This window comes from Pongo abelii, chromosome 10 (assembly GCF_028885655.2).
Source record: "Pongo abelii isolate AG06213 chromosome 10, NHGRI_mPonAbe1-v2.0_pri, whole genome shotgun sequence".
Lineage (NCBI taxonomy): Eukaryota > Metazoa > Chordata > Mammalia > Primates > Hominidae > Pongo > Pongo abelii.
The window spans coordinates 122,248,566-122,276,279 of NC_071995.2; the positions used below are offsets into that span (position 1 = coordinate 122,248,566).

The 27,714-nt window shown below is 51.3% G+C and overlaps 2 protein-coding genes across 6 annotated transcripts in view; one reads left to right on the forward strand and one right to left on the reverse strand.

Moving 5' to 3' along the window:
- The first annotated feature begins 99 nt into the window (after window positions 1–99).
- On the forward strand, window positions 100–25,371 carry KMT5A (lysine methyltransferase 5A). 4 transcript variants are annotated; one of them, XM_024257194.3, is made up of 8 exons: window positions 100–235; window positions 5,494–5,615; window positions 6,698–6,854; window positions 11,116–11,335; window positions 12,435–12,522; window positions 19,647–19,706; window positions 20,959–21,149; window positions 24,352–25,371. In XM_024257194.3, exons 1-8 carry the CDS (start codon window positions 226–228, stop codon window positions 24,560–24,562), a joined length of 1,059 nt encoding a protein of 352 aa, XP_024112962.2. In that variant the 5' UTR covers window positions 100–225; the 3' UTR covers window positions 24,563–25,371. The 4 variants fall into 4 exon arrangements, with proteins under 4 accessions (XP_024112962.2, XP_002823984.3, XP_024112963.2 ...); XM_054528427.2 differs by lacking the exon at window positions 100–235 and adding an exon at window positions 5,176–5,243; XM_002823938.5 differs by lacking the exon at window positions 5,494–5,615 and having other exon boundaries at window positions 129–235.
- The window catches only part of RILPL2 (Rab interacting lysosomal protein like 2), a 36,725-nt gene continuing 26,226 nt past the window's right edge, over window positions 17,216–27,714 (reverse strand). The window contains exons 5-6 of one of the 2 annotated variants that reach the window (XR_010135838.1): window positions 27,385–27,486; window positions 17,216–18,880 (exon numbers count right to left, since the gene is read on the reverse strand). The gene's annotated coding sequence lies outside the window, so the exon portion shown is untranslated. Of the gene's footprint in view, window positions 18,881–25,082; window positions 27,487–27,714 lie in introns of those variants that run through there. The other variant, XR_010135837.1, reaches the window with a different exon arrangement.

Genomic DNA, 27,714 nt, shown 5'->3' on the forward strand with positions numbered 1-27,714 from the left:
GTAGTTAGTGCGGCGGCTTGACACGCCCCGCCGCCGAAGAGGCGGGAGAAGGGCGGGGCTTTCCTCCGAGTTGGCCTATCACTACGGGCAGCCTGCGGAGAGGCGGTCGGGGGCGCCAATCGGGGCGAGCAGCTGGAGCCCGGCGGAGCAGTTGGCTGCAGTTGTTGCAACTTTTTTCGAAAGCTGGGTTTCCCGGGAGATCCCAGGCGGTGACAGAGTGGAGCCATGGCTAGAGGTATTTGCCCAAGTGGCCGGCGCCGGAGCGGCTGGGTCGGGGGTCGTGCTGGAGGGGTGGCCGGGGTGAAGGCAGCGGCTGCGGGGAGGCGTCCTCCTTGGGTGGCTCGGGGCGAGCTTGGGGACCCGCGTGGGGGGGAGTGGGGGTGCTGTTGCGGAACCCGCCGGCCCCCCCTGCGGCTCCAGATGCCCCCAGAAACCCCTCCTAAGAAACCCCTCCTACTGCCGTGCTTCTGTTTCCCTTCTATGAAGTGAGAACCTGCGGGCCTGCCTCTCCACGGCAGCAGATCCATATGTCAGAGCCCTTTGGAAACTAAAGCGCAGGGCACCTCCAGGGAATAGGTGTTATTGATAGAAGTGGGGCGGGGGCGGGAGTGAGGCTTCGCCCACTTTGAGGCTCTCTCTCTTTGGGAAAGGAGGTGATCCCGAGGCGAAGGCGCAGATCGATAACCTGCATATTGGGGTGCGCGTCAGGGTGGACACCGTAGCAGGCGCCTTTCCTCCCTCCCCACGTCCTGAGTCAGTTCTGCGCCGCCGGAGCGAAGGCCGGGACCCGCTGGCCCACTTTGGGGTGAAATGGGTTCCTGGCACCTCGCGGGCGCGGTCGTTCGCCCCGCATCTGGTTAGAACTTCGCCCCCCGGTAGATGGCTTGGGTGGGCTTGTACAGCCCTGGGAGGCGATGCCCTGTCTGAAGTCCTCTGCATACTTAGTTGGCTGTCAGGACAGTGCCTTCCAGGTATGCGGCAAAGAGATCTCCAACCGCTTGGTCATTTCCAGCCACTGCGTCTCCTTCACGCCAAAGGGCCAAAAACTTGAGCGTGAAAGTTGAGTAGAATTACTATTAAAAAAAATAAGTTGGGGTATTATATTTTTCTCAAAATTCCAAGGCTTCCAAGTGTTAGTAGGAATTTGCTTTAGTGCAGTATGCTCCCTATAGCAATAATAATGAATAAAATAATGATTCATTCAGCAAATATATATTGGGTCCCTTTGTTTTCAGGCCCTGAAGTCAGTTGCATCATTTATTCTCCTAGCATCCCTAGAGGTTCTTTTGGGATAAGACTTACCCAGAGCCTGATGAAAAAATGAGGCATAGTAAACTTCAGGTTAAAGAGCTTCATCACCCAACTCGTGGAGAAAATTAATACTAATATTTTTGCTTAGAAAAGTGTTAAGCATCTAAAAGTATATTTAACATTATCTGACTAATTTATCTGACAAATTTTAATAAAACTATGCTTCCTGGGTTCATTCTTCCCATCACAGCAAAATCATTTAAACTACTTGTTTTAAAAGTAGTGCATTAATTAATCTATGAATAAAACTAACCATCTATCATTGAAATACTTAAAATATGACTAAATAATAATTATGGCCAGGCATGGTGGCTCACACCTGTAATCCTAGCACTTTGGGAGGCCGAGGCGGGCCTGACCAACGTGGAGAAATCCCGTCTCTACTAAAAATACAAAAGTAGCTGGGCATGGCAGCGCATGCCTGTAATCCCAGCTACTTGGGAGGCTGAGGCAGGGAGAATTGCCTGAACCTGGGAGGTGGAGCTTGCAGTGAGCCGAGATTACGTCACCGCACTCCAGTATGGGCGACAGAGCAAGACTCCATCTCAAAAAAACAAACAACAACAACAACAAAATAATACTAATTACCACTGAGGGCCAGGCACTTTATTAACTCAATTGATCTTTACAAATTGTTATTCTCATTTTTTAGAAGAGGAAGCCTGAAGTCCAAACTTGCTGTCCAGACTCTAGCTTGGCTGGGTCTTTGCTTGTGCCACCCAACCTCCCTTACTTACCCAAAGTGAAGATAATGTTTGTCAGCTCCTCCCATGGCCAGCTTACAAATCACCTATGTAATTATTAGTTATTGATTCTCACTGTCTCACTTGACCCCAAAATTAGTAGTTACCTGTTTCTTAGGCTTTACTGCCCTTGCAAGCTATTAAATTGGATATTTAGATTTAGATTTTTTTTTTTTTTTGAGACAGAGTCTCTCTCTGTCACCCAGGCTGGAGTGCAGTGGAGTGATTTCAGCCCGCTGCACCCTCCCTCTCCTGTGTTCAAGTGATTCTTGTGCCTCAGCCTCCCAGTAGCTGGGATTACAGGCACCTGTCACCACACCCAACTAATTTTTGTATTTTTAGTAGAGATGGGGTTTCTCCATGTTGGCCAGGCTAGTCTCGAACTCCTGACCTCAGGTTATCCGCCCACCTCGGCCTCCCAAAGTGCTGGGATTATAGGCAAAAGCCACCACGCCTGGCCAATATTTAGAATTGTAAATACCAAATCATTTACAGCACTTCAAATGAACAGTTTTTTTCTTCTAGAAAATTGGGCTTTGAACTTGCAATTCACTTTGAGAGCCTTGCTGGGTCACAGAAACAAACTGTTCAGATGCCAGGCAACACCTCACTTATTTTGAAGTTTTATAATCATGCAAATATTTACAACCCCAATATATTAGTCTCAGGGGTCAGTCCACCTACCTTTCGCTATTTCTACTGCCATTGTTGTATGATCTCTTGGTTGGTTGCCCTCCTCATTTTGCCATCTCCAGTTCATTATCCCTTAGCACCTGGTGGGGGGTCTCCAAAAATACAGACTTTTCTTTTTTTTTTTTTTTTAGGAGACAGAGTCTCACTCTGTCACCCAGGATAGAGTGCAGTGGCACAATCTTGGCTTACTGCAACCTCCACCCCTCCGGGTTCAAGCGACTCTCCTACCTCAGCCTCCCAAGTAGCTGGGATTACAGGCACGCGCAACCAGGCCAAGCTAATTTTTGTATTTTTAGTAGAGACGGGGTTTCGCCATGTTGGCCAGGCTGGTCTCAAACTCCTGACCTCAGGTGATTTGCCTTCCTCTGCCTCCCAAAGTGCTGGGATTACAGGTGTGAGCCACTACGCCCAGCTGGTATATTTGTTATATACATATAAACTTGCAGAGAAAGGACTGTTTTGAAACTTACATTGAATGATCTGTATTTACATCTTCTAGGTACTGGAGCTGCAGAATTGAGAGGAATAGGTGCCAGACTTGTAATGTGTCCCCTGCAATTGGGGGCTCAAATGCAGAGAAAGCTATGACCATGAGTGGGGCGTGGGGTGCGGCTCGGTATACTAGAATGTGAAATGGACAAGATGATCTATGTGGGTGCTTCCTGCTCCAAAACCATGATTCTCATGGCAGTTAAGCTGCAAAACTTCTCTGCCTTGCAGAAATAGAAGATGCTTTCAAATGGCTCAACCTGGTTATCAGAGTGTCACTTTCGAATCCTCTTTCACCCTCTGGGTAATCTTTTGGGTATTCAACTGTAGTAGGCTCTGCAGAGGGCATAGGCAGAGTACCTAGCCCACTGGAGTTAGTGGTTGGGCTGGAGACCCTGCCTTGAAGGATGCTAAAGCATGAGCTGATTTGGGAGGGATTGTCTGAGCAGTGACCTGTTACCACCTAATCCTACTCAGTCTTATCCGTTCCAGTGGGAGGCGAGGGAGGCTAGGTGGGAGGATGGCTACAAACAGCCATTTGCTTATCTGTGGATGTTGGAAGGTGCTCCGGTGGATTATGGAATTCAAGGTTCTTGGTTTTTACCCATGAGGACACTGAGGCCCAGACTGGGGAAGTGACTTGGCGACGGTCACAAAACACCTCTGGGCAGAAGCAGGGAAGTAAGTCCAGCCCCTGACTCCCAGGCCATGGGCCAGGCTGCAGGAGCTGGATGCCTTGAAGTGTCTTGTTTGCATCTATGACTTTGCACAAATACAGTGAATCTGGCTGTGGGCCCTCAAGCCTTAATGGCCACAGCGTAGTGGTGCAGGGCAGTGAGCTATGCTGAAACAGCCACCAGAGTGATGGGAACCTCGTCTGCCTATGGGGGCATTTTCTCACGGCGGGATAGGAGAACAAGGTGACGTGTTAAACCCTTCTGCAAGACCATTTGCTCCTCCCAAACTCCATTTCCTCATCTGTAACCAGGAAGGGTAGTGGCTGGGAGGGCAAGGCCCTGGGGTCAGTTGGCTGGGGCTGGAAACCCATCTAGTTCTGAGAACTTGGCCAAGCTCCTCACTTTCTCCATCTGTTGAAAAGAGATAATAATGGTGTCTACCTTTGCAGGACTGCTGTGAGGTTTCAATGAGATAACGGCAAGAGACTCGCCCAGGAAACCGATCATTATAACTCCTGGCTCTGTCTCCCCAGGGCTTCCTACCGGTCAAGTACAGCCCTTCTGGGTTTGACACCTGGCCCCATCACTTCCTAGTTCTGTGGCCCGGGACAAACCCCTGCACATCCCTTGAGTCACAGTGTCACCATTGTAAGCTGGGATGCCGACAGGACCTGCCCCCGTGGGCGTGCGGGGAGGATTCAATGCCTGTGAAACTCTCGGTGGGCACAGCGCCGGGCACACTCGAGGGCCTGGTCTGGCGCGTTCACCGCTGCTGATTTCGCCTGGCGCAGACCGGGTTCCCAAAATATCCGCAGAGCCAGCGGAAAAAGGAGCCAGGCGGGCTGGCGGGCGGGCGGGCGGGAGCCTGGGCTGTCATGACGGTGTTTCCCACCCCTTCCTCCGCGAGTGGCTGAGGCCGCGCGAGAGGGGGCGCGCCCGAGCCGGGATTCGCCGCGCCCGCCCGCCCGCCCTCCGGAGCGGCCTGGCGGCGCCGCCCCTACCAGCCCCCTCCCCGGGCCGGGCGCCGGACGGTGGGCGGCTGCGAGCGGGCGGGCAGGCTGCGGAGGACGCGCCGCCTGCGCCTCCCTCCCTGCGTGCCTCGCCCCGGGCGTCCCGGGGCTGCCGCGGTGCGCGGGTGCCGGGCCCTGCCTCGCCGGCCATGGGGGAAGGGGGCGCCGTGGGGCGCCGCCGGCCCTTCCCCGGGGCGCCGCGGCGGCGCTGGTGGCGGCGGCAGCAGCAGCAGCAGCGGCAGCGGCAGCGGTGGTGGCCGGGCCGCGGCGGCGGCGGCGAGGGCGCGGGGCGCGCCACCATGGGCCTGGCCGGGCTGCAGGTGGGTGTGTCGGGCCCGGCCGCGCGGGGGGCGGGCGGCGCGTGGGGCCCGGCCGGGCCGGGCGGCGGGAGGGCGACGCGGGCTCCGGCCCGGCCCTCCCGGCGGCGCGGGCGGCTCACCAGAGCCGGGGCCTCGAAATATGGCTGCGGCGGGAGGCGCCGTCGCGGCGCCCGGCCCGGACGGCCCCGCTCCCCGCCCCGCCGCGCCCTGAGCGCCCCCTCCTCCGCTTCCCCCGGGTCCCCCTCTCCAGGCAGGAAGATGTCCAAGCCCCGCGCGGTGGAGGCGGCGGCGGCGGCGGCGGCGGTGGCAGCGACGGCCCCGGGCCCGGAGATGGTGGAGCGGAGGGGCCCGGGGAGGCCCCGCACCGACGGGGTAAGCAGGCACCCTCCCCGCACCCCTGCGGCGCGCCCGCCGGGCCGGGGCCGCGAGCACATGGGCGACCCCGGGTACCCGCCCGCGCCGCCCCGGGGCGCTCGGCCGGCCGCTTCCTTTGCTGCCGCCTGGCTGGGAGTGGCGCCCACACGGCTCCGCCATGAGCCTGGCGGTGTTTGACCTCGGAAAAGTTTGACTGCGCCTTCATGGCGTCTCCGCAGCCCAAGACCCTACTTCCGTGGAGGTGGCCGCCATCCCAGGCTGTGCGGGGCCTGCGCGGGCCCCTCGGAGAGGTCACGGGTCTCACCGCCTCGGTGTTGAATGGTCCCCGAGGCGGCGAGGGCCCCGCATTGCTTCTGGGGACGTCCTCCTCCATCTGTACTTACTCAGAGGAGGGGCGCCACGCCCAGAGACGCCCGCAGTGACCTGAACCGCCCCACCGCCCCGTCCACTCTCTTACTGACGCCCAGGTGCGGCTTGCGACAAAGTGGCCGCCCCGAATGCGCAGGCTGTGGCTCCTGCTCTTCCCAGCTTCCCCAGTCACCCTGAGAGAAGTCCTCCCGTCGCAGCCCTGGGAGGCTGCGGGGCTGCAGTGATTTGAGAGGGGTCAGGCTCCGGCACGCATGGGGCTCTGGCTGTGCTGACAGGCCCACCAGCCGCCCTCAGCACCAAGTGGTTAATCAGGTTTTCCGGGGCCTGTTTCTGTGCTGAGTCCCTGCGGCTCCTGCCAGGGGAGTGAACTCCTAAAGATAGCCTAGCTCTTCACATGCCCAGGTCCTTTTGACCTCCCTGTTGCGGGTAGGCTGTCTCCTTCCTATATAGACCTTGGGTTGCAGCCGACTCTCCTGCTGGCCAGCTGTCCCCTTGGTGATTTAGAGACCAGCGCGTTCAGGAAACGTTTCACTGGACCTGGGATTCTAAACCTGCCAGTGCTCTCCTGAGACAACGGGGGCTGGCATCCCCTGGTAGCCCAGTTTTTGAAAAACGGTGTTGTCTGATTTTCATCTTTTGTATTCCTCCTCGTGAATGCTCTAGGATCTTCTTCTTCAAGCCTCTTTCAGAATATGCTTTTGTCTTTTTAGGAGAACGTATTTACCGGGCAGTCAAAGATCTATTCCTACATGAGCCCGAACAAATGCTCTGGAATGCGTTTCCCCCTTCAGGAAGAGAACTCAGTTGCACATCACGAAGTCAAATGCCAGGGGAAACCATTAGCCGGAATCTACAGGAAACGAGAAGGTAAGCTTTTGAAATGGCCTCGTTCTGATCCCAGCTGGTCGGGTTGCAGAAGCCTCTGTCCTCTGCAAGAATGCACATATATATTTATCCAGCCTTTTCAGTCTCAGATTCGAGAGGTCTGAGCCACGTTCTGTCTTGCTGCTGAAAGAGTGGCTTGTCCCAGGGTATGTGCCCTATTGGTCTGACAGGTTCTCCCTGCTTTCGCTAGAGTTAGCATGTCCTTCAAGCTTGATTGTCTTGCTTAGTTGCAAAAATAACATACCTGACCCACAATTAGAGAGGCTCACAAGTGCTGAAAGTGCAGAAGTCATGAATTCAGGTTGTACAGACCAGGCGATTGCAGACGTAACTAATGTGTTCGTGTAGGGAACTGACTTCCTTCCCTTTTATGAGCTGGCCTTGACCTCATTTCTTTTTCTTTTTTTGAGACGGATTTCCGCTCTCGTCCCTCAGGCTGAAGGGCAATGGCACGATCTCAGCTCACTGCAACCTCCGCCTCCTGGGCTCAAGCGATTTTCCTGCCGCAGCCTCCCGAGTAGCTGGGATTACAAGCGGCCGCCACCACACCCAGCTAATTTTTATATTTTTGGTAGAGACGAGATTTCACCATGTTGGCCAGACTGGTCTCGAACTCCTGACCTCAGGTGATCCACCCGCCTTGGCCTCCCAAAATGATGGGATTACAGGCATGAGCCATGGCGCCTAGCTGCCTTGACCCCATTTCTAAAGTTTCTTGCCACTCAAGCGTTTGGTGTTAGTCTCTGAAGCAGCATCCTATGCAATGAGATTTGGAGTTAAAATGTTGAACCCGAAAATACAGGGTTAATGAAAACGGTCTGGTCTTGCAAAACAAACTGAAACCTCTTAGACATCTTGCTCTAATCCAAATATTCCCTTTCAAAGCTGCAGTGGGGAGTGTCAGCTTTCCCCAATTCACCATGCTCTCTTCTAATTAAAACTTGTCTGAAAGAAGCAGAGCCTCTGGCTGCCAGCAGCTCCATACAAGGAAGCCTTGTGTTCGCTAACAGAAAGTGTCATAAATGACGATTTGGCATGACCTTTGGGGCCGGATCTGAGAACCAGGGCCGGGCAAGCCCTGAACTGGGGACAGGAGCCCACCCTGTGCTTGATTTCCCCTGGTACACAGGGCAATACTGTTTTATTTGATCTTCAGATGACTTGGGTTCCAATCTTAAGTTTGCCACCTGAAAGAAGGAGGCTTAGATAGGTTGCTGCTCTCTTCTGAGCCTCCGTTCTCTCATCTGTAAATGGGGAGAGAGGAGTCTGACCTCACACACACAGGACTGTTTTGAAGGGTGATTGCAGCGTGGATGCCAAAGGGCTTTGTGATGGACTCCATGTGCCAGCTCTTCACCCCTGCACTGCCAGCTCATCCCTGGACCTGTGGCACTTAGAATTCCTGCTCCTAGGGTTGGGGAGAGGCACTATCTATAAGTGGTAGTTGCCCGGACTCTAGTCTTTTAAAATAGGGCAGTCTATACATTGTACCAAATGGTGGCCTGGTATACAAGCTAGTGTATTTGGCTCGTGGTTTTACTAAATGGCCATGATTAGAATTTTGGGTCAGAGTCCGGGCATGGTGGCTCGGGTTTGTAATTCCAGCGCTTTGGTAGGCCAAGGCAGGAGGATTGCTTGAGCCCAGGAGTTTGAGACCAGCCTGGGCAACATAGTGAGGCCTCGTCTCTACAAAAATGAAAATAAAAAAAATGAGCCTGGCATGGTGGCATGCATCTAGTCCCAGCTGCTTGGGAGGCTAAGGCAGGAGGATCCCTAGCGCCCAGGAGTTTAAAGCTGCAGTGAGCTATGATCATGCCACTGCACTCCAGCCTGGGGAACAGAGAGAAGCCCCATCTCTAATATAAAAATAAAAAGAATTTAGGTCAGCTGGATTTTGGAGACCCCAAGGTCCAGGCTCTTGTCCATGATTCTGCTGTGATACAGACTGAGTGACAGATGATGTTCACGGGCACCACACACTCCTGGGCCTGATGTCCTGGCTTTAATTCTCTCTGATTTCACCCAGGAAGGTGTGTAGAGGAGGAAGAAAGATCTGGATGGTTTTAATGGTTTTTATTTGTTTTTTTTTTTGAGACAGAGTCTCGCTCTGTCTTAGAGTCTGGAGTGCAGTGGTGCAATCTCGGCTCACTGCAACCTCCATCTCCTGGGTTCAAGCAATTATCCTGCCTCAGCCTCCCAAGTAGCTGAGATTACAGGTGCCCGCCACCACGCTCGGCTAATTTTTTGTATTTTCAGTAGAGATGGGGTTTCACCATGTTGGCCAGGCTGGTCTTGAACTCCTGACCTCAGGTGGCCCACCCGCCTTGGCCTCCCAAAGTGCTGGGACTACAGGTGGAGTCACTGTGCCCGGCCTAATGTATTTATTTATTTTTCTGTTTTGTTTATCTAGATATAGTTAATATATCATAACGTTCATTTTAAAGCGTATGAGTCGGTGGTTTTTAGTATATTCACAGAGTTGTGCAACCATTACCACGGTCTAATTCCAGAACGTTTCCATCACCCCAGAAAGGTACCCATTAGGCGTCACTTTCGATTCCCCTATCCCTCTAGTCCAAGGCAACCATTAAAGCACTTTCTGTCTCTGTGGATTTGCCTGTTCTGGGCATTTCATATGGATGGAATCACAAAATATGTAGCCTTTTGTGTTTGGCTTCTTTCACTGAGCATCATGTTTTCAAGGTTCATCCGCGGTGTAATAAGTATCAGTGCTTCATTCCTTTTTTTTATCTTTGAGAAGGAGTCTCTCTCTCATCCAGGCTGGAGTGCAATGGTGCAATCTTGGCTCACTGCAACCTCCGCCTCCCAGGTTCAAGCAATTCTCCTGCCTCAACCTCCCAAATAGCTGGGATTATAGGCGCACACCACCACGCCTGGCTAACGTTTTTATATTTTTAGTAGAGACGGGGTTTTACCATCTTGGCCAGGCTGGTCTCGAACTCCTGACCTCAGGGGAGCCACCGTGCCCAGCCCTTCATTCCTTTTTATGGCTGGATAATATTCCCTTTTGTGGATAGGCCACATTTTGTTTATTCATCTGTTGATGGACATTTGGGTTGTTTCCACTTTTTGGCTATTACAAATAAGCTGTTACATTCCTGTATAGATTTTTTTGGGGACATATGTTTTTAATTCTCTGGAATAGATGCCTAGGAGTGAAATTGCTGGGTCATATGGTAACTCTATGTTTAACTTTTTGGGAAAATGCCAAACTGTTTCTAAAGTGGCTGCACCATTTTACATCTGTGAGCAGCGTACTATTTACTTAATTTTTTTTTCTTTTTTTTTTTTTGAGACAGAGTCTCACTCTGTCGCCCAGGCTGGAGTGCAGTGGCATGATTTTAGCTCACTGCAACCTCCGCCTCCCAGGTTCAAGCAGTTCTCCTGCCTCAGCCTACCGAGTAGCTGGAATTACAAGTGCCCGCCAGTACACCTGGCTAATTTTTGTATTTTTAGTAGAGATGGGGTTTTACCATGCTGGCCAGGCTGGTCTCGAACTCCCGACCTCAGGTGATCCGCCCGCCTCGGCCTCCCAAAGTGCTGGGATTACAGGCATGAGCCACCGTGTCCAGCCTATTTACTTAGTTATTTAAAAGTAAAACATTTTTTAAAAAGGTAAGCAGTTTTCCAACACTGGCACTCCGCAAGTGTTTTAAGTGACAGATCATTGCAGTGTGTCTCCCAATACCCAGGCCAGTCTGCTGGGGCACCATGCTGAGAACTGCTGTGAACCTGGGGCTTCAATGCCACTAGAAGGGGACCTTCTTTTTCTTCAGAGTCTGAAATGAAGGGTGCCAGGCAGCTCTTGGGGAAGAGTTTCTGCTTTGTTACCTGACTCCTGTCCCCTAATGCTGTCCCAGCCTTCAGGAATGGAGCTTTTGATCTGAGTCTGCAACCTGATTCCTGAAAGCTATTGATCAAGTGCCCTTGCCAGCGTCTCCGTCTCTGGTGCCTCTGCCTCACAGGCTCTCTATCTCCCACGTCAGGACTCAAAGCCTAAAACCTCTGCCCAGTGTCTTGGTCAAAAAATCGAGCTGGAGCTAGGCACTCCTTCTGTCATAGCCCATAGCAGACACGGGGCTTAACAGGCCAAGGGCACTCCTGCCTGACAAACCCAGGATCCTGTCTTCTCAAAGCTTGTCTTAGAATGCAGCTGGTGGTCTGGAAATTGAGAGACAGAATACAGAATAAACCCCTGTCTTTCCCCCACCTCCGCCTGCAGAGAAAAGAAATGCTGGGAACGCAGTACGGAGTGCCATGAAGTCCGAGGAACAGAAGATCAAAGACGCCAGGAGAGGTCCCCTGGCACCTTTTCCAAACCAAAAATCTGAAGCAGCAGAACCTCCAAAAACTCCACCCTCATCTTGTGATTCCACCAATGCAGCCATCGCCAAGCAAGCCCTGAAAAAGCCCATCAAGGGCAAACAGGCCCCCCGAAAAAAGTAAGTGCCGCCTTCAGTCCTCTTCCTAACATGGAGCAGTTTGGTTCGTCTGATGCCAGGGAAGCCTGCTCAGGTGCCCATGTGGGTTCAGTGGCCACCTCTCAGCCTCTCTCACGTCAAAGACTCAGATGCCCCGAGTCATCAGCAGGGATGCCACTGTTTGTCAGTTTCTGGATCTGGCATGGGTCCAGAGTTCAAGAGCCTCTCCTTCCTCCCCTCCTCACCCACCCCAGCATAAGCAGCCTTTGTTTTTTAAATTTATTTTTTTGTTTGTCTTTTTTGGTGGTTGGTGTTTTGTGGGGTTTTTTGTTGTTGTTGTTGTTGTTTTTTTTTTTTTTTTGAGACAGAGTCTCTTGTTGCTTAGGCTGGAGTGCAATAGTGCGATCTCGGCTCACTGCAAACTCCACCTCCTGGGTTCAAGCGATTCTCCTGCCTCAGCCTCCTGAGTAGCTGGGATTACAGGTGCATGCCACCATGTCCTGCTTATTTTTGTATTTTTATTAGAGACAGGGTTTCACCATGTTGGTCAGGCTGGTCTCAAACTCCTGACCTCGTGATCTGCCTGCCTCAGCCTCCCGAAGTGCTGGGATTACAGGCATGAGCCACCATACCCAACTGTTGTGTTTTTTGAGACAGGCTCTTATTCTGTCATGCGGGCTGGAGTGCAGTAGCTCACTGCAGCCTCAACCTCTCAGGACCAAGTGATGCTCCTACTTCAGCCTCCCGAGTAGTTGGGACCATAGGTGTGCACCACCATGCCCGGCTAATTTCTTTCCTTTTTTTAGAGACAGGGTTTTGCTGTGTTGCCTGGGTTGGTCTTGAACTCCTGGGCTCAAGTGATCCTCCTGCCTCAGCCTCCCAGAGTGTTGGCATTACAGGCATGAAGCACTGCGCCCAGCCAGCAGCCCGTCTTTGAAACTCCTTTGAGGCCCTCATGGGCAGGTGACTGAGTGACCTGCAGGCTCCAGTAGACAAAGGTGTTTAAGTGACATCATCTCCAAGGAGCTGTGTGCCTCCTTGGTGTGTGCCTTCTAAGGAGCTGTGTGCCTCCAGGTTTTCAGTCCTGATATTTATTTTCTCCTCTTCCCCTCTTACCCAGAGCTCAAGGAAAAACGCAACAGAATCGCAAACTTACGGATTTCTACCCTGTCCGAAGGAGCTCCAGGAAGAGCAAAGCCGAGTTGCAGGTAGTCACATGCTTTAAATTCCAGTTTGTGGAGGGGCAGGGTCGCCCACCGGGCAGTGCTTGGCGTATGCATATGTGTGTGTGTCCTCAGCTTTGTTTTCGTCATCTTGGGGCAAGTCTCTTGGCCCCTCTGGACTTGGTTTTCTCCTGGATCTATCGGGCTTCCTAACAAAGCTTGTCCTGCCTTTCTGCTGGGGTCACTGCAGGGCTTGGTTAAGACACTTGTGTGAAGGAACCTTGTGACTTGTAGCATGTGGCAGGGAAAGCCAGGTGCGACTCTGAAGGTGGATTTTCCAGGACTTGTTGGCAGAGCCATTGAGAGCCTGGGACTGTGGGAAAGGCTGCCTGTTCTTTCAGAGGCTTTTCTTGTCTGTTTTCTGGAATTTTCCATGTTGTGGCCCAGGGTGGTAAACAGCAGTGGCTTGGAGCCACTTGCTGGTTGCGTAGCCTCAGGCCAGTCACTTACCCTGTCCATGCCTTGGCTCTCCAGTCTGTAAAATGGTACAATAATATAGTACCTGCTAGGGCTGTGGTGAGCGTTCAATAAATGTGGTCATGCAAGAGGAACCCTTAGAACCATGCTTGGCACTCAGTAAGTGCCAGCTAACTGTTACTATCGCCACCCCTGCTTCCTCAGTGTTGTCACTCCCGTCTGCTCTTTCCCATGCTGCTGCCATGCTAGGAGCCTGCAGACCAGTGAGCAGCACCGGCTGGAAGGCCAGCTGGCCTGTGCGGGCCTCCACTGCCATGTTTGCAGAGGGCTGAGCTCTGCAGCAGGCAGTCAATATTTGCTGCAGTGAGGTGTGGTTATTGCCTTTCTGTGAAGGAAACCCAGGGCATGGCAAGTCCCTCTGCTCTTCCTCCTCAGGGACACCTGGGGCTGCCCCTCTGCTCTCCCTCACCCCCACAGTGACCACCGGGTTGGGAGAGGTGCTCAGGATTGCATCCTACACAGAGAGGTGGGGACCCCGGCTTTGGCAGTTTCAGCATTTCAGCCCTCATGCAAACTCCTTCAGCGTTCTTGATGTTAATGCGCAGATACACAGTGGTCTAGTATTCTTTCTCTTTTTCTTTTAATTGATGAAGCTTCATTTAGAAAAATTTTTAAAAAAGGTCCATTTTCTTCCCCACAGAGAGCAGCTTTGGTTTTATTGCCTGAAAAAGGCAATGTCTTTCAGCCAAGAATGAGCTGTTTAAAACATTTGTCGGCAGTGGGAGGCTGTGCTAGGTCACTTTTTTTTTTTTTTTTTTTTTTGAGATGGAGTTTTGCTCTTGTTGCCCAGGCTGGAGTGCAATGGCGTGATCTTGACTCACCGCAACCTCCATCTCTTGGGTTCAGGTGATTCCCCTGTCTCAGCCTCCTGAGTAGCTGGGACTACAGGCATTCGCCACCACGCCCAGCTAATTTTGTATTTTTTTTTTTAGTAGAGATTGGGTTTGTCCATGTTGGTCAGGCTGGTCTCGAACTCCCGACCTCGGGTGATCCGCACACCTCAGCCTCCCAAAGTGCTGGGATTACAGATGTGAGCCACCGTGCCCGGCCTGCTAGGTCACTCTTAAAGACAGCACTGGGCCAGGTGCGGTGGCTCACGCCTGTAATCCTAGCACTTTGGGAGGCCCAGGTGGGCGGATCACCTGAGGTCAGGAGTTCGAGACCAGCCTGGCCAACATGGTGAAACCTTGTCTCTACTAAAATACAAAAAGTAGCCAGGCATGATGGCGGGTGCCTGTAATCCCAGCTACTCGGGAGGCTGAGACAGGAGAATCACTTGAACCCAGGAGACGGTGGTTGCAGTGAGCCGAGATTGCGCCACCACACTCCATCCTGGGTGGCTGAGCAAAACTCCGTCTTAAAAAAATAAATAAATAAAAGACAGCACTGCAGACGGTGAGGTGGTGCCAGGACACAGAATCCCAGACACCTCCCAGCCAGGGTTGGAGCTGCGGCGTGCCCACACACACGGCCTCTGCTGAGCATCCACCAAGGGCTGCTGTGGACTTTAGGGTGGGGGGAGCCGAGTTGACCTTGTTAATAAGAAGCAAGAGTTTGTGCTGGGCAGAGTGAAGGCTGCGATGGGACAGGATGCAGGTCTGCTAAATCTTGCAGCAGATGAGCAGAAGGGAAGAACGCACTTGCTTCCCTAAAGCACGGTCTGCAAACACAAGAAAGCTTGCCCTGTTCCTGGACCAGGAGCCGTGCTGTGCCCCCTACTGTTTGTGTTGGCCATGCAAGCTGTTGCTGGCCAGGGCAGGGAGGCCATAGCTGGCCGGGATGACGTGGCTAGAGCTGGTCAGGGTGGAATATTTTCTGACTGCACAGATAAAGCCCAAGAACGGGACAGCTGGGGCTCATCTGCAGGGTGGGGTCAGTCCTGACCTGACTGCCATGTTGGGCCCAGGCTGTGGATCCAGGAGGGTGTGGCATAATAGAGCCTGTTGTTGGCCGGATGGTCTGGGTTGAAACTGCAATTCAGAGCCTCTTATATACCTCCACTGAGGCTGAAGACAGCAGCCAGGGCGGGCCTAGCGCCAGGGCGTGTGTCCTGGGCAACAGGGTGGGATCAGGGCTGCTGGGTTTGGATGCAAGGTGGGCCTTGGAGAGATGCCCTACCCACCAAGTGCTTCACTGCAGGGGCCCCCTTGGCCGGCTGGCCTGGCTGTGGGTCGGGTGGCAGCCAGCAGTGGGGCAGGGACCATGCCTCTTGGCAATGGCTGGGCTTCCTCACGCCCAGCTTGGCCCCAGGGCCAGATGTGCAAGCAGCCTGCTGATTCCGCTTGGGAAAGTCCCTTCCTTCCTGGTCACAGGCGCTCCTCAACCGCACTAGTTCCAACCTTGTATCCCTCCCACTCCATCTCCCTCTAGGCCCATCTGTGGGTTCCTGCCAGAATTCCCTTTAGGAAACCCAGGGCTGGTTGTTTGCAGGCCCCAAGTTCCAGGCCTTTGGGAGACTCAGCCTCCCTGGCTTTGTGCTGGGGCATCTGGTCTGGTCCCAGCTTCCCTCTGCGCATCTCCTACCTGCCGTGTTCAGTCCCAGCAGAAAAACCCCCATTCCACTACCCCAGTCTTTCCATGATCACTCCTGTTTACACGGGCCCCCGTACTTCTCAGCACACTCTGCACACTTGCAATGAATGGGTCACGCAGCAAGGTGGCTGTGTGTGTGATGGTGGTGGTGTTGCTTTGAGGGCCTGCTGTGTGCACTGTTCTAGACCAGGAGATTCCACAGTAAACTAGACCAGCCCTTAGGGCTTGTTTTCGAATGGGGAGTAATTAACAACAAAAAAGACACCAGCTACTTGGGAGGCTGAGGTGGGAGGATTACTTGAGAGCAGAAGTTCAGTACCAACCTGGGCAACATTGTGAGACCCCATCTTTTGTGGGTTTTTTGTTGTTTTGTTTTTTTTTTTTTGAGACAGAGTCTCACACTGTCACCTGGCCTGGAGTGCAATGGCACAATCTTGGCTCACTGCAGCCTCCCAGGTTCAAGTGATTCTCCTGCCTCCGTCTCCTGAGTACCTGGGATTACAGGCGCCCACCACTACACCCAGCTAATTTTGTATTTTCAGTAGAGATAGGGTTTCACTACGTTGGCCAGGCTGGTCTCAAACGCCTGACCTCATGATCCATTTGCCTCAGCCTCCCAAAGTGCTGGGATGACAGGCGTGAGCCACTGAGCCCGGCCGTGAGACCCTATCTTAAAAAATAATTAAAAAGGTCTCCCAAGTAGCTGGGACTACAGGTGCCCGCCACCACGCCCGGCTAATTTTTGGTGTTTTTTAGTAGAGATGGGGTTTCACTGTGTTAGCCAGGATGGTCTCGATCTCCTGACCTTGTGATCCGCCTGCCTCGGCCTCCCAAAGTGCTGGCATTACAGGCGTGAGCCACCGCGCCCAGCCAAAAAGTTTTTAAAATCTTTTTATTTTGCAATTTTTTTTTTTTGAGACAGTCTCTCACTCTGTAGCTCGCGCCGGAGTGCAATGGTGCGATCTCGGCTCACTGCAACCTCCACCTCCCAGGTTCAAGCAATGCTCCTGCCTCAGCTTCCCAAATAGCTGGGATTATAGGCGCCTGCCACCACACCCAGCTAATTTTTGTGTTTTTAGTAGAGACAGGGTTTCACCATGTTGGTCAGGCTGGCCTCAAACTCCTGACCTTGTGATTCGCCCACCTCGGCCTCCCAAAGTGCTAGGATTACAGATGTGAGCCACTGCGCCTGGCCAATAATTTTAATTTTATAGAAGAGTTGCAAAGATAATACAGAGAGTTCCCCAGACTCCTTACCCAGCTTCTCTCACTTAAGTTACTCTGGTGAATTTGTCACAGCTAAGTAACAACCAACATTGGTATATTACTGTTGGTTGAAGTTTTTTTTTGTTTTTTGTTTTTTGTTTTTAGACAAGGTCTCACTCTGTTGCCCAGGCTGGAGTACAGTGGCATGATTATGGCTTACTAACCTCCACCTCCTGCCTCAGACTCCCAAGTAGCTGGGATTACAGGTGTGCACCACTATGCCCGGCTGATTTTTGTATTTTTAGTAGAGACAGGGTTTCGTCATGTTGGCCAGGCTGGTCTCGAACTCCTGACCTCAGGTGATCCACCTGCCTTGGCCTCCCAAAGTGCTGGGATTACAGGCATGAGCCACTGCACCTGACCAAGTGTTTTTTTTTTTTAATCTATTCCACCAATATATATCTTTCTTTCTTTTTTTTTTTTTTTTTTTTTTTTAGACGGAGTCTTGCTCTGTCGCCAAGGCTAGAGTGCAGGGGCGTGATCTCGTCTCACTGCAAGCTCCGCCTCCCGGGTTCACACTATTCTCCTGCCTCAGCCTCCCGAGTAGCTGGGACTACAGGTGCCCACCACCACGCCCGGCTAATTTTTTGTATTTTTAGTAGAGATGGGGTTTCACTGTGTTAGCCAGGATGGTCTCAATCTCCTGACTTTGTGATTCGCCCATCTCGGCCTCCCAAAGTGCTGGGATTACAGGCATATATCTTTCTTTTTTTTAACCTTCTTGACTCTTATCTTTCATATTTTTTAAGTGGAACATTTAGTCCATTTATGTTTAAGGTTAATATTGATATGTGAGGTTTTGTTAGGTATATTACTATTAAATAAGTTTATGGGAAGGTTTTGTTTTTTGTTTCTTTTTGAGATGGAGTCTTGCTCTGTCTCCCAGGCTGGAGTGCAGTGGTGTGATCTTGGCCTACTGCAAACTCCACCTCCTGGGTTCAAGCGATTCTCCTGCCTCAGCCTCCTGAGTGGCCAGGATTACAGGTGTGCGCCACCACACCCAGCTAATTTTTGTGTTTTTAGTAGAGATGGGGTTTCGCCATGTTGGCCAGGCTGGTCTCAAACTCCTAACCTCAAGTGATCCACCCATCTCAGCCTCCCAAAGTGCTGGGATAACAGACGTGAGCCACCATGCCTGGTCATGTTTTCTGTTTTTTTTAAGACAGGGTCTCACTGTGTTGCCCAGGCTGGAGTGCAGTGGCGCAGTCATGGATTACTGCAGCCTCAACCTCCTGGGCTCCAGCAATCCTCCTCCTTCCTCAGCCTCTAGAGTAACTGGGACCAAAGGTGTACGCCACCACACCTAGCTTATTTACTTTTTGTAGGGACAGGGTCTGGATCTGTTGCTTAGGCTGGTCTCTAACTCCTGTCCTTAAGCAGTCCTTCTTCCTGGTCTTCCTGAAGTGTTGGGATTACAGGAGAGAGCCACCGCCCCTGGCCTCATTTACATTTTAAAAGACCCCTCTGGCTGCCATGTGGAGAACTGAGTGTTCCCTGGGGTCAGAGTGAAAGCCTGGTGACTAGCGAGGTGGCCGGGGCCGTGGCTGGGTTGCAGGGCCACAGTGGGAATGGAGATGGAGAGGAGGTGGCAGGATTTGGGACTGTCCTTGAGGTTATTCATTCACCATTGTTCCCAGCACAGACTGCAGCGCCTGGCACATTGCAGGTGTGGATTGAGTGCCTGGAAAAGCTGCGAGCTGGTTTGGGCCTCTGTGTAGGGGGAATGGGCTGAGCTCAGCAGTTGGTGTCAGGCTCCCGACACGTGCCATCTGGTTTGGTGAAAGTCTGTGCCGTCAAGACATGCTGGTTTGGGGTGAGCCACACTGATTTGGAGCTTCTGATCTGTCTTCATTTGGTTCCCTTTTGCTCCGTAGTATCTGTGCAATGGCAGAGCAGTAGAACCCAGGGTTAGGGATGGAGGTAGGTGCAGGAGGGGTGGCCTTAGAGGAGAGGTGGATCCGGGGGTGCCCCCTCCCAGTTCTCTGTTCAGGGCTGTATTGACCCTCGGGATTGGAGGCCCTCTTCTCATCCATGGTAGTGGCCTCCATACAGGTGAATCTCAGCGATCCTAAACAGATAGAAGTATGAGCCATCAGACCAGAGGGATGTGGACCACTTGTGTCCCATCCAAAGGGCATAGCCTCTGATCTGCTGTACCCGATTTTCTTTTTTTCTTTTTTTTTTTCTGAGATGGAATCTTGCTGTGTCGCCCAGGCTGGAGTGCAGTGGCACAATCTTGGCTCACTGCAACCTCCACCACCCAGGTTCAAGCGATTCTCCTGCCTTAGCCTCCCTAGTAGCTGGGACTACAGGTGCCTGCCACACCTGGCTAATTTTTGTATCTTTAATAGATACAGGGTTTTACTGTATTTGCCAAGCTGGTCTTGAACTCCTGACCTTACGATCCACCCGCCTCGGCCTCCCAAAGTGTTGCGATTACAGGCGTGAGCCACCACGCCTGGCCCACTGTACCTGATTTTCTGTGAAGTCAGAGGCCTGATTTTCAGGTGTGGGCAAGTTGGACATTTTTTAACATGCTGCATGGGCAACAGAACATATCTACGAGCCCCATTCTGTTCTTGGGTCCCCACTGTTTCCCTCCTGATCCAGTTGAGTCCCAGGTGACAGATCTTCCACAACAGATGGGTGATGAGAAAAGGAGGGATACTTGGGGGCTTTGCCATCACTGGGGACCCATGATCCCCAGTGATGCCAAATGAGGCCGATTGTGGCCCGGTGGGCCTGGCCTGGGCAATCAGGGCTCAAGACCATCAAGCTACCCATGATGGGCCTAGGAGAGGATACTGATGCTGTTTTTCTTTCTCTCTGCCCAGTCTGAAGAAAGGAAAAGAATAGATGAATTGATTGAAAGTGGGAAGGAAGAAGGAATGAAGGTAAGGGGCTGCTGTGCTTGCTGCATCGTAGCTAAAGCTGGAAGAGCTCACCTTCCCTGGTCCCGTGGCTGAGAGTGGCCACCATGTGGCTTTAACCCTCTAATGGCCATGGTGACCAGGCAGACTCTTTTAGGTTGTCAAAGAGCCAAATACCAAAACTTGTTAAGAAAATGTCTTATGAAGGAAACATAAATGGGCTTTGTATATAAATGTTATCCAGGGGAAGCTTTTCTTAGAAATTGTGGTTAAACAATGCAGTGGCTTTTTGTACATTCACAATGCAAGGCAACCATCATCCCTGTCTAATTTCAGAACTTTTCATCCTCCCAAATGGAAACCCTTACCCATTACTTAACACTGCCCACCATCCCCACCTCTCCCCTGCCCAGCCCCTGGCAGCCACTCAGCTGCTTTCTGTCTCAGTGGAGTTGCTCTTCTGGACATTTCATATAAATCAGATTATACAATATGTAGCTGATGCCCAGGGAAACTTTTAAAAGGAGAAACTAATACATTTTATATTGTTTTCCTAGATAATGACAATGCCCAAGAAATGTGCTTTTCTCTTAACTGTATTTCAAGCACACTTAGTTTGGGCGAGAGGAGAAGTACTCTCTACAGTGGGGCTCAGATGGGCCTAGACTAGGGCTCAGGGTTCAGAAAGCTTCCACTTCCACCCACCACCTAGGGGGATTCCAGCTTAAGTCCTGGGCCCCTCCAGCAACCCCATTCAACTCCATGTAGAATAGAGTGAGGAGACACAGGAGAGAAATTGTGGAATGAGGTAGAGACCCAGAACACTGGGCTTGCTGTTCGCCTAGGAAGGCATAGCGCACAGCCCCTAGACAGAGAAACCAGGTGTGTGGATTTGAGCTGTGTCACTGCCTAGCTGTGTGGCCTCAGACATGTGGTTGTGCCTCTTTAAGCCTCAGTTTCCTTATCTACAAAATGGGGCAATCTCCACCTAGTAGATCTCTCACGAGCTCTGATGTAACTGCTTTGCAGATGAGCACCAAGGAACCACGTTTGTGGAGTGAGGGAATGTTCTAGAGCTGGCCTGTAGTGACAGTTGCACAGCTGTATACACTTCATAAAACCCATCAACCTGTACATGTAAAGTGAGTGAATTTTATGACATAGCTCAGTACAGCTGTTAAAGACTGGGGTAAGCCCCCAGCTCCCCGGAGACCTGCTGTGCAGTGGCATCCATTGCTATTATGAACCAACACCCTCTCTTATCACCTCCTGACAGATTGACCTCATCGATGGCAAAGGCAGGGGTGTGATTGCCACCAAGCAGTTCTCCCGGGGTGACTTTGTGGTGGAATACCACGGGGACCTCATCGAGATCACCGACGCCAAGAAACGGGAGGCTCTGTACGCACAGGACCCTTCCACGGGCTGCTACATGTACTATTTTCAGTATCTGAGCAAAACCTACTGGTGAGTCCACTGTTGCTTAGAGTGGCTTTTCTGTCCTCTGGGCAGTGAGGAGAGGCCAAAGGGCCAGGAACTCCTGATTCTGTTTGGTGGCCAGTCTTCTGGTTTTGTTGTTGTTGACTTTCTTTTTATTTTTTGAGACGGAGTCTTGCTCTGTTGCCTAGGCTGGAGTGCAGTGGTGTGATCTCGGCTCACTGCAACCTCCTCTCGGGCTCAAAGAATTCTCCTGCCTCAGCCTCCAGAGTAGCCCAGCTAATTTTTTTTTTTGTATTTTTAGTAGAGGTGGAGTTTTGCCACATTGGCCAAGCTGGTCTTGAACTCCTGACCTCAGACAATCCACCCACCTTGGCCTTCCAAAGTGCTAGGATTACAGGCATGAGCCACTGCGCCCGAGCTGTTGCCTTTTTTCAAAGCTGTGATGCAATTATCGCCTGCTTCCCTTTTTTTTTTTTTTTTGAGTCTCGATCTGTCGCCCAAGCTGGAGTGCAGTGGCACAATCTTGGCTCACTGCAACCTCCACCTCCTGGGTTCAAGGTATGCTGCCTCAGCCTCCCGCGTAACTGGGATTACAGGTGTGCGTCACCACGCCCAGCTAATTCTTATATATTTTTTTTTTAGTAGAGACGGGGTTTCATTATGTTGGCCAGGCTGGTCTGACCTCAGATGGTCTGCCTGCCTCAGTCTCCCAAAGTTGTGGGATTACAAGTGTGAGCCACTGCGCCTGGCCCCAGCTTCCCTTTTTTTTTTTCTTTTGAGACAGAGTCTCATTCTGTCGCCCAGGCTGGAGTGCAGTGGTGCAATGTTGGCTTACTGCAACCTCTACCTCCCAGGTTCAAGCGATTCTCCTGCCTCAGCCTCCTGAGTAGCTGGGACTACACGCACATGCCACCATGCCCGGCTAATTTTTTGTATTTTTAGTAGAGATGGAGTTTCACTGTGTTAGCCAGGATGGTCTCGATCTCCTAACCTTGTGACCTGCCCACCTTGGCCTCCCAAAGTGCTGGGATTACAGGCGTGAGCTACCGTGTGTGGCCCCAGCTTCCCATTTTTAATCTTTGGAATTGGAGCTGTCCTGGATGTTATCTCATCCAAGGGGAGAAGTGGGCTCGTCACATGAAAACCTGTTAAGCAGCTCACCTGGCTCTCCTTTAGGGCATTTGGCCAGAGCAGCTCTGGAAATCGCTAAGTGCTCTTTCCTGGCTAGGACCAGTGGAGTTGATTTTTTTTTTTTTTTTTTTTTTTTTTTGAGATGGAGTTTCACTCGTTGTCCAGGCTGGAGTGCAGTGGCGCGATCTTGGCTCACTGCAACTTCCACTTCCGAAGTTCAAGCAGTTCTCCTGCCTCAGCCTCCCGAGTAACTGGGATTACAGGCATGCACCACCACGCCCAGCTAATTTTGTATTTTTAGCACAGACAGGTTTCACCATGGTGGCCAGGCTGGTTTTGAAATCCTGACCTCAGGTAATCCACCCGCCTCAGCCTCCCAAAGTGCTGGGATTACAAGCGTGAGCCACCACGCCCAGCGGGGTTGATTTTTTTAATCCATTTATTTTGTGAAACTACCATTTCCTCCTGTGCCTCCATAAAGAGCCCTTTGGGTCCTACCCCTTCCCCCAACCCAGGGCCTGTGCAGGCTCTCAAAAATAGCTCTGTGGGCCAGGCGTGGTAGCTCATGCCTGTGATCCCAGCACTTTGGGTGGCCGAGGTGGATGGATCATGAAGGTCAAGAGCTCGAGACCAACATGGCAAAACCCTGTCTCTACTAAAAATACAAAAAAATTAGCCTGGCATGGTGGCACATGCTTCTAATCCCAGCGACTTAGGAGGCTGAGGCAGGAGAGTTGCCTTAACCCGGCAGGCAGAGGTTGCAGTGAGCTGAGATCGCGCCGCTGCACTCTAGCTTAGGTGACAGAGCAAGACTCCGTCTTGGAAAAAAAAAAATGGCTTTGTGAATTGGGCCAGGCGCAGTGGCTCATGCCTGTAATCCCAGTGCTTTTGGAGGCTGAGGCAGGAAGATTGATAGAACCTAGGAGTTTGAGACCTGGGCAACATAGGGATATACCCTGCCTCTACAAAAATTTTAAAATTTTAAGAAAATTAGCCAGGCATGGTGGTGAACACCTGTAGTCCTAGCAACTCAGGAGGCTGAGGTAGGACAATCACTTGAGCCTAGGAGGTTGAGGCTACAGAGAGCCGTGATCACCCCACTGCACTCTAGCCTGGGCGACAGAGCAAGACCCTGTCTCAAAAAATAAATTAAAAAAAAATGCTGGCCACACACTGTGCCTCATGTGTGTTATCCCAGCACTTTGGGAGGCCAAGGCGGGCAGATTACCTGAAGTCAGGAGTTTGAGACCAGCCTGACCAACATGGTGAAACCCTGTTTCTACTAAAAATATAAAAATTAGCTGGGCGTATTGGTGTGTACCTGTAGTCCCAGCTACTTGGGAGGCTGAGACAGGAGAATCTCTTGAACCTGGGAGGTGGAGGTTGCAGTGAGCCGAGATCACGCCATTGCACTCCAGCCTGGGCGACAGAGTGAGACTTTGTCTCAAAAAAAAAACAAACCCGTCTCTACTAAAAATACAAAAATTAGCTGGGTGTGGTGGCACATGCCTGTAGTCCTAGCTGCTTGGGAGGCTGAGGCAGGAGAATCGCTTGAACTTGGGAGGCAGAGGTTGCAGTGAGCTGAGATCGCGCCACTGTACTCCAGCCTGGGCGACAGAGCAACAAGACTCCCTCTCAAAAAAAAATGCTTTGCGAATTGAGCCAGACCTGGTGGCTCATGCTTGTAATCTCAAAAACTCAGGAGGCCAAGGCCAGAGGATCACTTGAGCCCAGGAGTTTGAGACCAGCCTGGGCAATATAGGGACACATTGTCTCTACAGAAACAATTAAAAATTAGCCTGATGTGGTGGCATGTACCTGTGGTCAAAGCTTACTCGGGAGGCTGAGGTAGGAGGATGACTTGAGCCTGGGAGGTGGAGGCTGCAGGGAGCCGTGATCGTGCCACTGCACTCCAGCCTGGGCGACAGAGCGAGACCCCCTCTAAAAAGGAAAAAGAAAATAGCTTTATGAATTGAATCTTTCCAAAACACATGGTTTTAAATCAACATCCCACCAGAGCTGAGCACAAGTGTGACTCTCTCCGGGTTGAAAAGCCTCTTTATCCATTTAATCCTCTCTGGCCCTCCCTCCCCTCCAGCGTGGATGCAACTAGAGAGACAAATCGCCTGGGAAGACTGATCAATCACAGCAAATGTGGGAACTGCCAAACCAAACTGCACGACATCGACGGCGTACCTCACCTCATCCTCATTGCCTCCCGAGACATCGCGGCTGGGGAGGAGCTCCTGTATGACTATGGGGACCGCAGCAAGGCTTCCATTGAAGCCCACCCGTGGCTGAAGCATTAACCGGTGGGCCCCGCGCCCTCCCCGCCCCACTTTCCCTTCTTCAAAGGACAAAGTGCCCTCAAAGGGAATTGAATTTTTTTTTTACACACTTAATCTTAGCGGATTACTTCAGATGTTTTTAAAAAGTATATTAAGATGCCTTTTCACTGTAGTATTTAAATATCTGTTACAGGTTTCCAAGGTGGACTTGAACAGATGGCCTTATATTACCAAAACTTTTATATTCTAGTTGTTTTTGTACTTTTTTTGCATACAAGCCGAACGTTTGTGCTTCCCGTGCATGCAGTCAAAGACTCAGCACAGGTTTTAGAGGAAAGAGTCAAACATGAACTAGGAAGCCAGGTGAGTCTCCTTTCTCCAGTGGAAGAGCCGGGACCTTCCCCCTGCACCCCCGACATCCAGGGACGGGGTGTGAGGAAGACGCTGCCTCCCAATGGCCTGGACGGGATGTTTCCAAGCTCTTGTTCTCCTAACGTCTCGACAGGCGCTCACTGAAGTGTATGAATATTTTTTAAAAAGGTTTTTGCAGTAAGCTAGTCTTCCCCTCTGCTTTCTCGAAAGCTTACTGAGCCCTGGGCCCCAAGCACGGGCTGGGCATAGATTTCCTCTTCCACAAGCTGCCGCTTTTCTGGGCACCTTGAAGCATCAGGGCGCGAAATCAAACTAGATGTGGGCAGGGAGAGTGTTGCTTACCTGCCCTGCTGGGGCAGGGTTTCCTGAAACTGGGTTAATTCTTTATAAAAATGTGAACACTGAATTTATTTTAAAAAATAATAATAAAAATTAAAAAAAATTAAAAATAAATAAAACCACAGAAAACAACTTACATGTATATAGGTCAAAGTGAGTGAAGTGGCTGCTTTTTTTTTTTTTTTTTTTTTTTGCTTTTTTTTTTGCTTTTTGTAGAAGAGATTGAGAATGGTACTCTAATCAAAAATAAAGTTTTGTAGTGGGACCAGAAATTACTTACCTGACATCCACCCCCATTCCCCCTCATCCTGCTGGGGTTGAAAGTTCCAGACCTGCTGTCGAGGCCTTGTGTTTGTCAGACACCCAGTGTCCTCCTGCAAGGACGCAACTGTGAGGTGAGGTATGAGCCTAGGAGCCCAGGATCCCTGACCCCAGCCGCTGCTGCCAGCCTCAGAAAGGCACCCAGGTGTGCAGGGGAGCACGCACGGCCCGGCGGCCCCCAGGAATCAAGGATAGGGCTAAGGTTTTCACCTTAACTGTGAAGGCAGGAGGAATAGGTGGCTGCTTCCTCCCGCCCTTCACAGAACTGATTCTCACGCACTGTCCCTTCAGTCCAGGGGGCCGGGGCTCAGGAGCCATGACCTGGTGTCTCCTGTCCACTCTGGTCCCAGGTAAATGTGAATGGAGACAGGTATGAGAGCCTGTCCTCGTCTTTGATTCCCCCCCAACCCCACCTCGGGCCTCACGACGGTGCTACCTAAGAAAGTCTTCCCTCCCACGCCCCCGCCACTAGCCTGGTCAGTGGTCAGCAAATTGGAAGAGGATCCGATGGGAGTGTAAATGTGAGACACAATGTCTTGATTATACCTGTTTGTGGTTTAGCTTTGTATTTAAACAAGGAAATAAACTTGAAAATTATTTGTCATCATAAAAATGAAACAAATTAAAATATTTATTGGCAGGCAAGGCCACCTGTGTGTCTTTGTTTTTACAGTTTGACTGTGTCACACCAGCATGTCTAAGCTTTGGTAAGCATCCTCCTGGGGAACCAGAAAAGCTTACTGATGTTATTTTGAGCGTGTTTCCCAGAACTCTGAGCTCTTTGGTTTCCTCATGTGTATACTGGGGACCATAGGGTGTGTGAAGATTAAAAGTTCATGCTTTTTTTTTTTTTTTTTTTTTGAGACCGTCTCACTCTGTTACCTAGGCTGGAGTTCAGTGGGGCAATCTCAGCTCACTGCAACCTCCAACCTCCACCTCCTGGGTTCAAGCAATTCTCGTGCCTGGGCTACCTGAATAGCTGGGATTACAGGCATGTACCACCACACCCGGCCTTTTTTTTTTTTTTTTTTTTTGAGATGGAATTTCGCTCTGTCGCCCAGGCGGGAGTGCAGTGGCACGATCTGGGCTCACTGCAACCTCCATCTCCCAGGTTCAAGCAATTCTGCCTCAGCCTCCCAAGTAGCTGGGATTACAGGTGCCAGCCACCACACCCGGCTAATTTTTTTGTATTTTTAGTAGAGACAGTCTTTCACCATGTCGACCAGGCTGGTTTAGAACTCCTGACCTCAAGTAATCTGCCCGCCTTGGCGGATTACAGGCATGAGCCACTGCACCCAGCCACAGTAGAAACAGGGTTTCACCATGTTGGCCAGGCTGGTCTCAAACTCCTGACCTTAAATGATCCACCCGCCTCGGCCTCCCAAAATGCTGGGATTACAGGCATGAGCCACCACACCCAGCTTAAAAGTTAATGCATTTTGAGCCTTAGAACAATGGCATATAGTAAGCATCATAAATTTTAGCTGATGTCATTGTGACTTATAATTTACTAGACTTGATTCTCAGGAGGCTCTGAATCATCACTGCACCTGTCTTGTGCTGGAAGTCCCTATTACCAGCCCAGATCCCTGTCCCCTCCATGCTTGGGCACTGGTGGCAGATTGGAACAGTGAATAGAGCCCTTGGCTTAGATGCAAAAGATCCAGTTCCAGCATCAGTTTTAAGTGTCAGCCATGTGACATTGGTCAAGTCACTTCCCCTCTCTGAAACTTGTCTCAGATAGGGATAATCTCTGCCCACTTGACTTGCCTCCTCCCCCAAAGATTCAGGCATCAGTATTATATCCTCACCTTGGAGGGGACATGTGGCTGCTGGAACAGAACCTCTGCTTCCAATCCACTGCTGTGTAACTTGGGCAGGTACATAGTCTCCTTGTGTGTCAGTTTCCCTCCCTGTAACATGCAGACAGTAATAATACTTGTACGGGGTGATTGTGAGGATTTAATGAGTTAATACCAAAAAAAAAAAAAAAAGCACTTGGAATAGTGCCTTGCACATAGACAATCCAATAATCAGTATTAGCTATTATTAGAATTAAAAATTTGGCTAGCTTCTATTCAGTGTTTACAAGTACTCAGGACTAATAGCTAATAAGTGCCTCCAAGTTCTGATATGTAGTT

Bases quoted from the DNA above. Each gene is read 5' to 3' on its own strand.
- KMT5A (XM_024257194.3), top strand. The intron at 6,855-11,115 runs GTAAGCTTTTGA...CTCCGCCTGCAG, and splicing joins AATCTACAGGAAACGAGAAG to AGAAAAGAAATGCTGGGAAC. The intron at 11,336-12,434 runs GTAAGTGCCGCC...CCTCTTACCCAG, and splicing joins AAACAGGCCCCCCGAAAAAA to AGCTCAAGGAAAAACGCAAC.